The sequence below is a fragment of the Leuresthes tenuis genome, unplaced genomic scaffold (assembly GCF_036924035.1).
Source record: "Leuresthes tenuis unplaced genomic scaffold, fLeuTen1.0.hap1 SCAF_23, whole genome shotgun sequence".
In the NCBI taxonomy this organism is placed as follows: Eukaryota; Metazoa; Chordata; class Actinopteri; order Atheriniformes; family Atherinopsidae; genus Leuresthes; species Leuresthes tenuis.
In genome coordinates this window covers 15,923,811-15,936,811 of record NW_027325377.1, presented here as the reverse complement: position 1 = coordinate 15,936,811, position 13,001 = coordinate 15,923,811, and the positions used below count along the sequence as shown (strand labels likewise).

The 13,001-nt window shown below is 40.8% G+C and overlaps 1 protein-coding gene across 5 annotated transcripts in view; it reads right to left on the bottom strand.

Moving 5' to 3' along the window:
• ppfibp1a (PPFIA binding protein 1a) overlaps positions 1–13,001 on the bottom strand; it is a 25,698-nt gene extending 12,697 nt beyond the window's left edge. For 3 of the 5 annotated variants that reach the window (XR_011909978.1, XM_072377954.1, XM_072377956.1), the window contains exons 1-4: positions 12,856–13,000; positions 5,483–5,563; positions 2,143–2,348; positions 616–696 (exon numbers count right to left, since the gene is read on the bottom strand). Coding sequence is in view for 4 of the 5 variants with exons in the window: in XM_072377954.1 (XP_072234055.1) it covers positions 616–696; positions 2,143–2,348; positions 5,483–5,546 (351 nt within the window). In the remaining variant the exon portion in view is untranslated. Of the gene's footprint in view, positions 1–615; positions 697–2,142; positions 2,349–5,482; positions 5,564–12,831 lie in introns of all 5 variants that reach the window. The other 2 variants (XM_072377955.1, XM_072377957.1) reach the window with 2 other exon arrangements.

Genomic DNA, 13,001 nt, shown 5'->3' with positions numbered 1-13,001 from the left:
CTTCATGCACAGTGTTACAGGCCAAGCGATGCTTTTTCTACAGTCACACTGATGAACACATTCTGATGCGCGTTCAGCGTGGATCTCAGCATCTACGTATCGGTGGACGACCGCCTGTTCCTCCTGAGCCGCAGCTGCCCTTTAACATGTTTTAGAGGGGATGTTGCAGAACTATTTCTTGGACAGAATGGTGAACATAAATGGTCTAAATAAATATTTAGACCATTTATTTTCAGCATCTGACTTCAGAAAATTAAGTTAATATCGATTGATTATTTCAAGTACATCCCAAACATGGCTGTTTAAGTTGGAAAGGTTACATCCTTAAAGGAGAATGCCATAAAATTTCACACACTCGCACAGAGTGGAAATTTGTGATAAAAACATCAATGCGTCCACCTTCAAAGTACTTTCTAAATGGTGATAATGTGGCTTGACATTTAGACTGAGAAGCAATCATCTGTTGCTTTCCAGTAAAACAAAAAATAATTGAAAAACACACCCTCTGTGTCAGAGTTAATTGCACAAGAGCAGATTTATACAATTCATACTTAATTGCTTATCCAAGAACAATTGCTCGTTTTGTAGCTGTGACGGAGGGTTCTGCACACAAACCTGCAGAATGAGACACTCTTTGTCACTCTCCAGTCGCGAGAGACGTTCTTGGTACACAGAATCTGAGCTGTGGACGTTTGTCTGAAACGAGAAACAATGTGCGATGATTTGTGTTGTCTGAAGAAATATCTGCATTCTGTGTCAGTGAAAGGAGGCTTTGAACAGTTTATTTTGGTTTTCTTTTGTGATGAAATTTCATGATAAAGAAGAAGGGAAAGCCCCTTTGCTTATCAGGTTGGAATACACGGCCAAGCTCAGTCCTTTGAACAATATGTAATTTTGCCACTATACACCATCACAGAGGGTGGTTCAGTTCAGCTCCAATACAGACGCTCGGCTCCAATTCAAGAGGTTTAACAAAAATAGAACGTTACTCGTTTAGGAATTAAGACATTTTTTTAAATACGGTCTCCACTTATTACAGTCTTAAAGTAGTTGCACAAACAGAAATTACACAACTATTCTTAATACTTGGTTGCAAATCTTTTGGAGTCAGTGACTGCCTGAAGTGGGAAACCAAAGGGCACGACCAAATGCCAAGTTCCCCTTTGAGTTGCTGCTCATTTTTTGGTCTCTCTGCCTTTAGTTTTGTCTTCAGTAAAAAAACAAACAATGAGTCCAGGTAACTGACTTTAAAAATGCCTTTCTTTGCCTTAAGCTGCCTGCGGGTTGCTTTCACAGTACGTTCTGGGTCACTGTCCATCAGTACTGTGAAGCAGCATCCAGCCAGACTCACAGCATTTGAATGCAACTGAAAAATGGCAGCAACTCTGAAACAGATACTCTTTAAGGATTAAAGGTGTAGCCTGTTAGAAATCATCCTGTTTATATCCGAATCCTTTTCTGTTGCCTTTACTGTGATTTTTATCTGTAAAGTACAAAAAACATCCATCCAACATCTACTCATCTGTCGTGGGTGGATCAGATTCTTTTCTGCAAACAAAGGAATTTGCATCCAAAGGAAATGGACTGAAGTCTAATAGCTTCAGGAAGCAGTTTGGATGAACTTGAGTCAGATGGTTAGAAAGTGCAGATGAGTTCATCTCTCTAAGACACATTCATCATCATTACTCCTCCACACTGTCTCTGCAGGGTCCGTCTGCTGTGAGAACCGCAGCTCAAGTTACACTTTACTTCAGTTTAACCCATTAAAGCAATGAGGGGAAAAAAGTAGCTCTGGTTGTTTCCACAAATACACTTGTGTCAGGTATTTACTGATCAATCTGAACGAGTAGCCTGTTGGAACTCAGCGACTGGTCACTTCCACAAACTTCTCGTGTGCTCAAACAGCTACAAAAATAAAAAAATCCATACAAATGGTCGAAGAGTCTGAAATCTCTTTTTGGATCCAGACGATATATATTGAGATCGACAAAAGCTTCTTTATTGACAAGTGTAAAGACCTGCAGAAAGGGCAAAGATGCATCATTTAAAGTGTAATAGCAAACTTGGAAATTAAAGTTTACATCTAAGGAGCTTCACATTTACCACAGAAGGCTTAAAAAACACCCAACAGATTTCTTTTACCATTCGTCCCTGCAGCCACTCCACCAGCCCCTCTGCGGTGGAATCGGGGATCTGGCAGCGCAGGTTGTCCCTCTCCTCGTTGTCCATGAGCTCCAACGCTGCTCGCAGGTCCTCCAGTAAGTGCAGCACCCGAAGGCCACCCAAAAAAGGCGATGTGGGAGACTGGCAGTCAAAAAGCCCGTTGGAGTAATCGATGGCCTTGGAGCCTGGGGGAAAGGCAAAAGAAGGGAGTTCGTTTCACAATAATTAATTTCATATAAATTATAAATAAAAGGAAATGTTATGACAGAAAATACCTAATGAGAATGGTATGAAACCCAAAATGAAAATCAAATGTGTTTAGCTCTTATACTGTAAATGGCATGGTATGAATAAAGGATTTATGACCATGGCTACATTTGGCTTTAATCTGTGGGAGGGGAGTCAGCATGATGAGGAGCCAAAACTGTAAATTTTCATCTCTTCACAAATGTGTTTATAGTTTAAGAAGCACAGACTTGGTGGTTATACGGTAGAAAAGGCTGTCATGTATGTAAAGCCTTTGTAAATATGTCTTATTTTACCATTAAAAAGATACATTAACTCATTTTTTTTTTGCAAGTTTACACTTTTCTGAGGTCTTAATACAAATGTAGGTAAAAACACTTTGGTCCAAATGCAGCAGAGAAACATCACACCTGATCCTTTTAAGTCTACGAATTCACAGCAACTCGATGACGCAGGTCATTAAAACACAGCAAGATAGACAGGAAGGCTGAAGTGAAGCAGGGACTGGCAGGAAGCTCCGTTCAAAACTCACAGAATCACTTCTCTGTCACAGAGGGAATTACTACAAGAGGGTGGTGCGTTCAAGACAAATTGCAAATCAGAATTTCCAGCTTCCAACCAGAAAAAAATAATCAAATAACATCAATTCATAGTCTGATTTCCTATTGGGGATATAAAACATAACAGACTGCAAGTAAAGTATTATTGGCACAGTTATTTTTTTACTTTAATGTGAACTTTTGGCTACTGATGAGAACTTCCTGTCAGTAGCAACAAATGCAGCCTGATTTGACTTTGAAGTTGGGAGGAAATAAAATAAATAAAAAATGAGGCTGGTTATCTTTAATCTCAGCTGAGAGTTGTCACATACTTTTCCCCCCTGCAAATCTGAGTGGCTCGCAAATTTAAATCATTTCAGACCAAGGAGGCCCCAAAAAGAGCAGCTAATTACCATTCAGAGATGCAAACATTCCACTTTTACAGACATGTGATCTATGCACATTACACCTCTTCAGATATACAGGTCATTGTTCATAGCAACATGTACTGTGACGGCCTGGAAACTCTTGCACAGCTTTGTGTAAATAAAGTGTTTGTGTAACTGAGTTTTTCTCTGGAGTTTAATGTTGGTTTGGATTTGTACCGCATGGTGCGACTGGTGTTTGAATTTTAATGCCCAGTCTCCTCCGGTTGTGTTCCACAGGCTGGAAGGACCATACTTCCATGGATTGCCTTTGAGCTTCATCCAGCTGCAGCTTTAAAGGAGCAGACAGAAGCTGTGGTATGAAAATACTTCCATCGTTGTAGTTGCTCTCAGCAGTTTTCAAATGAGCAACTGATGCAGATGCTCTCACAGTAACTAGACACCACTAAACCATAAACAGTGAGGCTTAATCCCAATTCCTCCCCTTGGCCCGACCCCTCCATTTTGCATTCGGAAGGTACCATTTTGTTTTAGGGATCAAGGAGTAGTGGTCATCCAGCCATCGAAAGCCTCAAAGCCCTGACTGAAGGGCAACACCGCATCAGGCCAGTTTACAGTAATTTAAAGTCATTTTCAAGGCTGCAGGTCTGCACAGTTTAAACTAAGATTTTGTTATTGTGAAAGTTGTCTGATAAAAAAGGTTAAATTCACCTAAAACACGGTCACTCAGAGAGAACATCAGAAACAACTGAATGTCTTCTGCATGTCTGTGTTGGCTGGTCTTCTCTGTCAGTCAGTCAGTGAATACTTCCTGAAAGGGGCAAAGCTGCATTTGAACTACAACCCTTTTTACACTGTTAAATAAACCATGAACCCCTGCTAACATTTGGCTTTTCAGTCCAATGTGAACGCATTTAATCCCCTTTCAGTCCCAGGTGAATTTACTCGGCGGTATGTTTCAGCACAGGCTCAGCATCAGTAGCAATACAAGACCTGGATGCACACGTCAATTTTAAATAAGGATGCTGCAGTTTGAGATTCAAGACAGAGCACAGCTCACCGTTTCCTTTACAGAAACACATTTAGAGACAGTAACTTCTCATGCGAAGGCTCTGAAAGTGACAGCAACAACTTCCTGACCAAAAGAGAAGAAATTAATCTAAGCAAGACTAACTACTAACACTAAAAGCATAATATGGGATTTTTGAGACCACCACTTATTAATGTAGCTCAGATTGTTTTATTATTCTTACTCCAGTAGCCATTTCACCAAAAATTACAGCACAAGCACTACAATCACTCCAATTACTTACGGATACACTCTCCACCTCAGCCTGTAAATATACTTAACAAGTGTCCATCAAAATCAGTAAGAGCAAATACTGACAAATGTCTTTCTGTAACTATGGAAACAATATTTCAGTTCTATCTTTGAATTTCAAGCAGCAGCATGCTGACTGAACTAGAATCGCATGATGTTTCAGCCTACTCTGTACCATCTGTCATCTGTCTTAAATGTCAGCCATAACGAAGGCGTCCCACATTAATAAAGATGGAGCTGAATAAATTAATATAGTCAGACAATCGTGGCTTCCCTACAGTAGCAAGGGAATGGGGCTTGATGATGGCTGTGGTTTCTGCGGAAACGGGGGGGTGGGCTAGTGGATGACATGTGATCGTTCTCCTTGCTCCCATTGGAAAGGTCAGTGCTATAATTACACACATCAGTGGAAAGTGGGGACTAACACTGAAGCCTGGGCTGCTCATCTGCTGCAGCAAGTATACAGAGAGCAGCCAAAAGCTCCAGAGCACAAGTTTGTATTCCAGACTCACAGAGCTTGAATAATCATTAGTTTCCATCATCGCAGGGACAACGGAAACTTTCTCTAATCTCTAATCCAGTGATGACAGGTAGAGGCAGGGATTTAGAAGCAGTTTCAACTGTATTCAAAACGTTTCTGCACTTTCAGGACAGCATTAAGTGCAGATAAGAGAGAGGAGGAGGTCAAAGTGTAACAGTCCACGGGACGTAGTATTTCTACTTTGCAATTTAATGATTTCCAGATGTGACTCGACCCAGCAGCACGCTTTGCCTTCTTAAATAAGAGCCACAGCCAGCTTTTACAGTCCCGAGTGTTTGGTGGTTACCTGCTATGATCCCATCCATTTGCTCCAAGGCTGCTGCCAACATCTCACTGGCATCAGACATCATTTTCGTGCTCAGTGAATCTGAAAGAGGAAAAGAATTTTGTTTTAAAAGAAAGAAATGAGTGAGTAAACTAAAATTAAATCATAAAGGACTTGGCCAGAGCCAAGAAAGAAAGAAGATCTTACTCAAAGCCAACAACTGTGCAGTTCTTCACAGGCAGCCAGATGGTTTTAACTACAGATTTCTTTTTTGTTTTTTTAAACTCACAAACCTTATTAATGAAATTTAGACTGAACCAAAAAAAAAAAAAAAAAAAAAAGCTTTCCCACAAAATATTGAAATGTAAAAATCTCTCGTAATTCTAATAACTGTTTCAGTACAGTACATCCAGGACTGATATCTACATCTAAAGTCTCAAAGTCAACTGTGATAAAAAGGAAAAAAAAAGAAGGAAGACTGGAACTTGATCAGAGGTATGTTTTGAACCACTCCAAGGAAAAAAAACTGGAGAGAAGAGCCACTTAGAACAAGAAGGCAGACAAACAAGCAAATTGGTCACATCGTGTCTTTGGAACTGTATGAAAAAAAAAAAAAAAAAAGATATCTTGTAAACTCGCTGAGTCAATTCTGTTGAGAATACAAAACACCAGCATTAAAATGTCCATTAAAAAGAAAAAACTCAATGCATCATTACTAATCCTATTACTTTATGGTACAAGGTCTCATTCTTCCTTTCAAATGAGTGCTGTATTAAATTAAACCCACGGTCTGTGCAGGAACAAATCGGCTGCCTCAGAGACAAAAAACAAAGTGATCTCCTGGACTTATTACCCAGCAGGCCTTATTTCCGGCGCCCAGACAGTCACGGGTGCTCATGGGCATTCCCTATCTGAAATAATGGTACTATTCTCCCTGGGGTCTCGGACCTTGTACCGTTGGCATGCTCGGCATCTAAAACTTCCACAACAAAGTTGGACAGCATCCCCATGACCACTGACAACAAACACTTATCACATGTCTGTCCATTACTTGCTCTGGTCACTTATCACTTTAAACAAAATCTGATTTGAATAACTGGAGACAGTGTACAGTATGTGGAGAGCTAACAGCATTAAAACAGAGGCACTGCTTGTTCAGACATCCCATGGTACGGGAGGGAGGAGGGAGGAGGGGAGGTGGGGACCACGGGCTTTGCTTCATTTCCTCCCTCTGTGGGGTCACAGTGTTGCATCCAGTGGGGTAAGAAATGGGCATTAGGAGAGTAATTAAACTAATGACCTCAATATGTGAGCTGATCTCTGCTGTTAAAACAAAGACTTCAGTGCTTCACAGCCATATTTCAACAACAGTTGCCACAAAGGGGTGTTAATCTCCTCCAAAATATCATACAGTGCTCTTTATCTGCACTATTCTAAAGCAAAGAAAATACTGGCCAATGAGAGCGTTTAAAAACAAAAACAACCTGCTCTTCAATTACACTTTAAAGTCCCCATGAGGACTGAGGTCAGAGGAGCACCACAGACGCACATCTTACTGGCATGTTTTCCTCCACAGGTATTTCCGTAATTTGATGGGAAACTATCAGTCACTCTCACCAGGGTGGAAGCTGTATTTAGTCAGCTGCTTATTCAACCCGGTGGGAGACGCCTACAGCTCATCTCATCTACAATAAGTCATGAGTTCTGCTGGAAATGTAAATATTTTCGCGATGTGAATGCTAGAAACTACAGTGGCTGCCACTTTACAGTATGCTCCTGTCAACTTTCCCCTTTCCAGTCTTTTGGCTCCAGTTTGACCAAACAAACAGAAAAGATTAAATATAAATTTTATGTAAAAATAAATCCAGCTGCTCATTTCTATGCCGTCTTCTGATAAAAGCCACATTAAATGGGGAATTGTAAGTTTCACGAGAAATCCCCCTCAGTGCTCTGCAAACAGTACATCTTAATGCACGTCAGTAAAGGTCATTTTGGGAGATTATCTGAGGAAACTGAATTTTAATGAGTACTTATCTATGTAGCAGAACATCGCACTGAAACTTTCCACTGAAATTGCTCTGTTCATTCTTCAGGCTTATAAAACCAGACCCTTTAAAATGCTACCCAGCGTGATTTTCCCCTCGCTTTCATATGAGTGACGATTCAGGTCATCCGTGAAAGAATTTTCTGACCTAAACCTCTAGAGAGATGCCCAGATAGGAGAGCCCAGCTCTTTGGCCACGTGAACAAGGGTCCATATGGAGCAACAATGACTGAAGACACAGTGCAGGCGCCCTTCGGGGAGTGGAGGAGTGAGCAACACACACATTCCTGAGTAGGTTAGTTCTCCTCCAAACTTAACGCTAATGGGTGGTACTGACATCCCAGCTGGCCTTTTTGACCTCCTTCCCTCCACTCTTCTCTAAATCTCCTGAGGACTGTATTGTGTCAAGACATTTAAACTGATCCATGAAAGGAACAACAAACAAGACACTAATATTACACAATAGATGCCAAGTGAAGCAGGAGATGGTGATATTCTGTTATGTCAGCAAAGAACTGATCCTACTAACAAGTATTGTATGTGTAGCCAGAGTCTGAAATATCTTATTCCTCTGTGACAGAGCTCCATTGTTTACCGTTTGTTTTGTCACACATGCTGCATCCTGCTTCTGTAAATACTCCCCACACCACCAGAGGTGTCATCTGTCTTGATGAAAAACGGTTCAAACAAATGTACAAATTTAGATTAAACAAACTTGTTTGGGATCAACTGTCGAGGAAAAGCTGGCCGAGATAAACCCCGACTACATCAGAAACTAAGTGATTTGCACAGTCAAACGTGGAGTAAAAAGCCTGCCGTCATAAATGGGTGACGTGAGGTTTCAAAATGGGCTGAAGAGGCACATTTTCAGGCGGTTTCTCCTGGAAGGCATTCAGAGTCTTTTCCTCTTCTCACTTGAAAACTGGCAGCATGAAATGTGTCAAGAATGAAAACAAACCGGGGTCACTACTGCACACCTGGTCCCAATCCCTGCATGAATGGTGGATTGTGGGAAATAAAAAATAAAATGCGTGGTCAAACACCAGCTCCCCCCCAAGACTGACAAACTTTGGGTTATTCTGTACTACGAATATGCTCATATTACAAAGCAAAAGAATAAACTGCGTTCAAGTAAGGATTTGTGGAAATAAATCATCATAGTGAATACACAACAACAGGTGGCTGAAAAGCCTAAAACCACAGAACGTTCTGCTGCCAACATTAAAACAAGCCAATTGAAAAAGAAATTAAAGCGGTCTAACTAAATCTAAAACGAGTAATGCTCAATTCTACACAAAGATAAAACTGTCTGAGAATCAAACTGGAGCTTTCTACTGCTGCGTGGTGCTTTTAACATCAACCAGATGGACTGAAACAGATACGGAGGGGGAGTCATGCATCTGAAAAGAAAATGGGCCGAGATTACTTGACCATACACAACACTCACACGCCTACGCCGACCGGTGCCTCTTGCTTCAATAACCTACTTCCAGCTGTGGTGCAGATGTGCAGTTCAGTTTCAGACTGGCTTGGTACATTAGGAATGGCGGCATCATTTGTAGTAAATCAATGCGACCACAAGCAGCAGTGAGAGTTTGGAAAAGGTCATATTGCAGCGCAGTGTTAGTACAAGTTAGTCTGAAATAGGATGTAGACTCCCAGTGGTTTGCAGACTTAAAGGTTTTGAAGCTAATCTCTTTTGCCGTTGCCAGCTTTTGTAACTCAACGTCCAAAAGTGATCAGAATTGAAGATCCCGTCCCAACGCTTTCCTTGTCCATCTTACTCAAAATTGAATCACAATTTACCAAATGCATATTGTGCGCCATCAGATAAGATGTGAAACTGGTAAATAAGTGCATAAACCCAAGAAGGAACAGTTCAAGTGGGCGTTGGAGTTAGTTTTCCACATTTAATTTAGCAACTGCCCCCTGCTGGTCTTTAGACAGAGTTCAGGTTTTACAACACCTCCATATTGGCATCATTTTTCAGACAGATGGCTACATTTGTCTTTTTCATACAAAGACATCCTTTATACCAACAAGACGATGCAGATTAAACTGAACTAAGAATATGGTATGCGGTTTAAAGGTTGCAAAAGTATGGCTGAACAAAAGTCAAGTGAGAAGTGGCTTTTAGGATTTCACAAATTGAGGTAAGTGGTCAAATGTGTACAGATGGAAATCCACATGTATCCAAGTCATATATCCAGCTTTTCAAGCCGAATGCTGGCAGGTATTCTTGTTTAATGCTTTTTTTGAGACTATGTTGATGGGACAGACAGGCTTTTCAACATTTTGCTTCAGACTGCAGTGAAAGTCAACACTGCTTGGCTGAATATACAGCTGATGACATTGAGAGTCGTTCGCACTAACATTTCTAAAGTTCCTCATACCGTATAGTCTTATTGCAATAGATATTTGCACTGCATAGTCTTAGGGAGACGATAACACTACGAGTCTAAGGTGACGATATATGAAATGTGAAATTAACTTATGGAAGCCAATGCTGTGTTAAAGCAAAGCGCCTGTCAAACACTCTGCCTTTGTTTACCCTCCCCCCTGAGAGATGGTCCTCTGGACTTTTAGTCTGGACTGCTGTGAGGTCGGCTTGTTTGACAGAAACGACAGCTCAGACTTCAAACTGAGCTATATTTCTCTCTGCAACAGCAGTGGCCACTCTGACACGCCGCACAAACAAGCCTTTGTCTTTCAGGGACTCACATGGTAGCGCCGCAACACTGATCCGAAGTTATTACAGTTTTTCCAAGTGGCCCCAACTACAGAAGCAGAAATCACATTATGGGAGGGGGAAGAAGAAGAAAGAAAAAAATGTAAGGAGCTGGAGGAAATGAGTGAGAGATCTCAGCCAGCCAAGAAAAACTAGATTTCTGTGCTTTTGTTATCAAGAACTTACCACAGAAGAAGCCCTAAACATGATGTGTTAAGTCATAACTCAAAAGAAAAAGTTAAATACTGAAGCTCTAACCATGTGTCTGCCATGAATGAGTTGAAACAATAAACAGGACTGAAACGGAGGCATCCCCGCAATCAGGAAGACCGTCACTCAGTCCTGTCAGGAAGCGTTTCCTGGCACATTGTGGAGAAACGTCTTCCTACCCAGAAACTGCTATTTTCCTGTAATCCCAGTCCTAACATCTCAGGAGCCATTCTATTAATTTTTGTCACTAACTTTCCTCCACTCAGATAAGAAATTAAACAAATCATATGTGGAAAATAAGGCTGTAGCTCTGTTAATTTGAAACAACTGTTTTGGATTTAGTTAATATTTTAATTCAATTTCAGAGGCATGTAAACATCCCAATAAATCACGTGGAATAAACGTGACACTCCCTTCTTTCAACATGCACCGAGGCTTGAGTCGTGTACCAAGAATTCTAAGAATGCAAATGTCAGAAAATAGGTGTCTGAGATAGAGAGGCGCCTGTCATTTATTTTTCTTTGGACATGTGGAAGTCTGGAAACAAGAAAGCAGTGAACCAAGTGTAATGCTAAACTTGATTTAGCAACAATTTCCTGTTGCTTGAAGAAACTATACGACAGCTACCTGGAGGTTTAATCTAAATATATTTTAGAACAATTATTTGCCTGTGAAAATGAGACGGGCGAGTGTGGCCAGGGTAGAGACATGATTATTGCCAGAGATGGAAATAAAATCCTTTGTTATGCTTTCCGCTCCCTGCCTGGAAGCAGAGACACCAGAGGTACGCAGAGAGGAGGGCTGCCAGCAGGTCAGGCAGTGCGTCAGGAGGGAGGCTTTTCCGGAACAAAACGCATGCTGCAGAGGTTCACCCAAACAAAAAGCTGCACAAGTCCGAGACTGATAATGAAAGAAGGCAACAATGGACCAGAAGCAGCTTTAACGTTTCTCCTCTACTCTAAATGGTTCCAAACTGAGTCTGACTGCAGAGACATGACAGTGATCCTTATTTCTAAAAAGGCGTAGAATTAAAAGATGAAACACTTGATATTTTAAACAAATACTTGAACAGCTGCAAAATAAAAGGACCTCAAACTAAAAGTTTGTGCGCCCCGCATGGCAAGTCCTCTGGAAGGAGAACCCTTTGGAAAATATTACAGCATGTGAACTCTTCAGTGAGGTCGTTTTGTTTTGGGGGGAATTTTTACCCAGTTTTCCATTAAAATCCTTTACTCCTCTTGCATGTGCCGTTCTTTTGACGTCGAGGTCGGAAGACCAGGAGAGACAGACGGACCAAAAAACCAAACAGACCTTTGCCCGTTGTGGTAAAATAAAGAGTTCCATTTCAATTTTACCGGTTCATGAGGAGTTTTCATATTAAGTTTGGTTGTATGTTGTTTGAACAAGGATTTCTAGCTCACTTGCAGTGTTATCATGCTGAATTTTATGGCGAAGATGAGAGAAAAGTTTTTTTCATGGCGACTCTTCCATCTTCTGCAGGTGTCCGCTAAATCTTTCTTAAGTTTTATAGTCCAACTGGGGTTTTAAATGTGCCTTTCCAGCAACATGCAGTTTTCTAAAAGCTTCATCCTGGCCTTTCAAACCTCAACTTGACCACCACAGATCTCGTTAACTGCTAAAAGTTAAGATTAGAAAGTTTTGCATGGGGTTTCTAACCTTTAATATTCAAACATTGTACATGAAAATAAATAATGAAATACTGTTGCTTTAGATGTTGGAAGATCAAGTTGTGTCAGCAACTTTATGCCACATGGAGGTGAGTTCGTTTTCAACTTCATGAAATAGTCAGTTACAGAATCTTGTTTCACCAAACTTTTGCGTCCCATTGTACTAATTCTGGCATAATTCAGCACATCACAAAAAAGCACCTTGCTGCCATTAAAAGGTGCACATTCGAAGACAAATTACCTTCACGCATCTTCTTCCTTTTCACATTTCTCTGGAGAATGGCATTTGGTATGAGTAGTGTTCATATTATAACATAAAACACAAAAATAAAACCAATGTTATGTTATCTATCTATGGAAGGTTTTAACAGGGAACGTCAGCATGAAAGTAATATAACAAATCACTGCGTCTCCGAACAAACTGTATTGTCAAATATCCATAAAAGCAAGTAATTAAATTAACACAAAAAATAGTAACGAATAATGAGAAGAGAGTTTTCTGTTAGTGGGTTAGCTAACACAAACACATCACATCAAGCTACGATACGCGCAATTACAAGGCTAACAAAGGGTACTGCGTCCTTAGTTAGAGACAATTAACGTCAGGCTAGCACTCCAGCGAAGCCTGGACAAACAAACCGTTAACAGTAACCCTCCTTAAAAACCAACAAAAAGTTCTCTGAAACTTCGGTTAACTTACTGTTTTCGATGGGAAAAAGCTTACGGCTGGATCCTGCGGTGTCCTGACGGCTTATTCCGAACACTTTGTGGGTTTTTCACCGGAGCTTCATGTTTGGCGTTCACCTTCCCATTGAGTTTCTCTGTGAGCTGAAGTTTTTCGTTTGAGCTGAAAAACCAAACGGAGCCGAG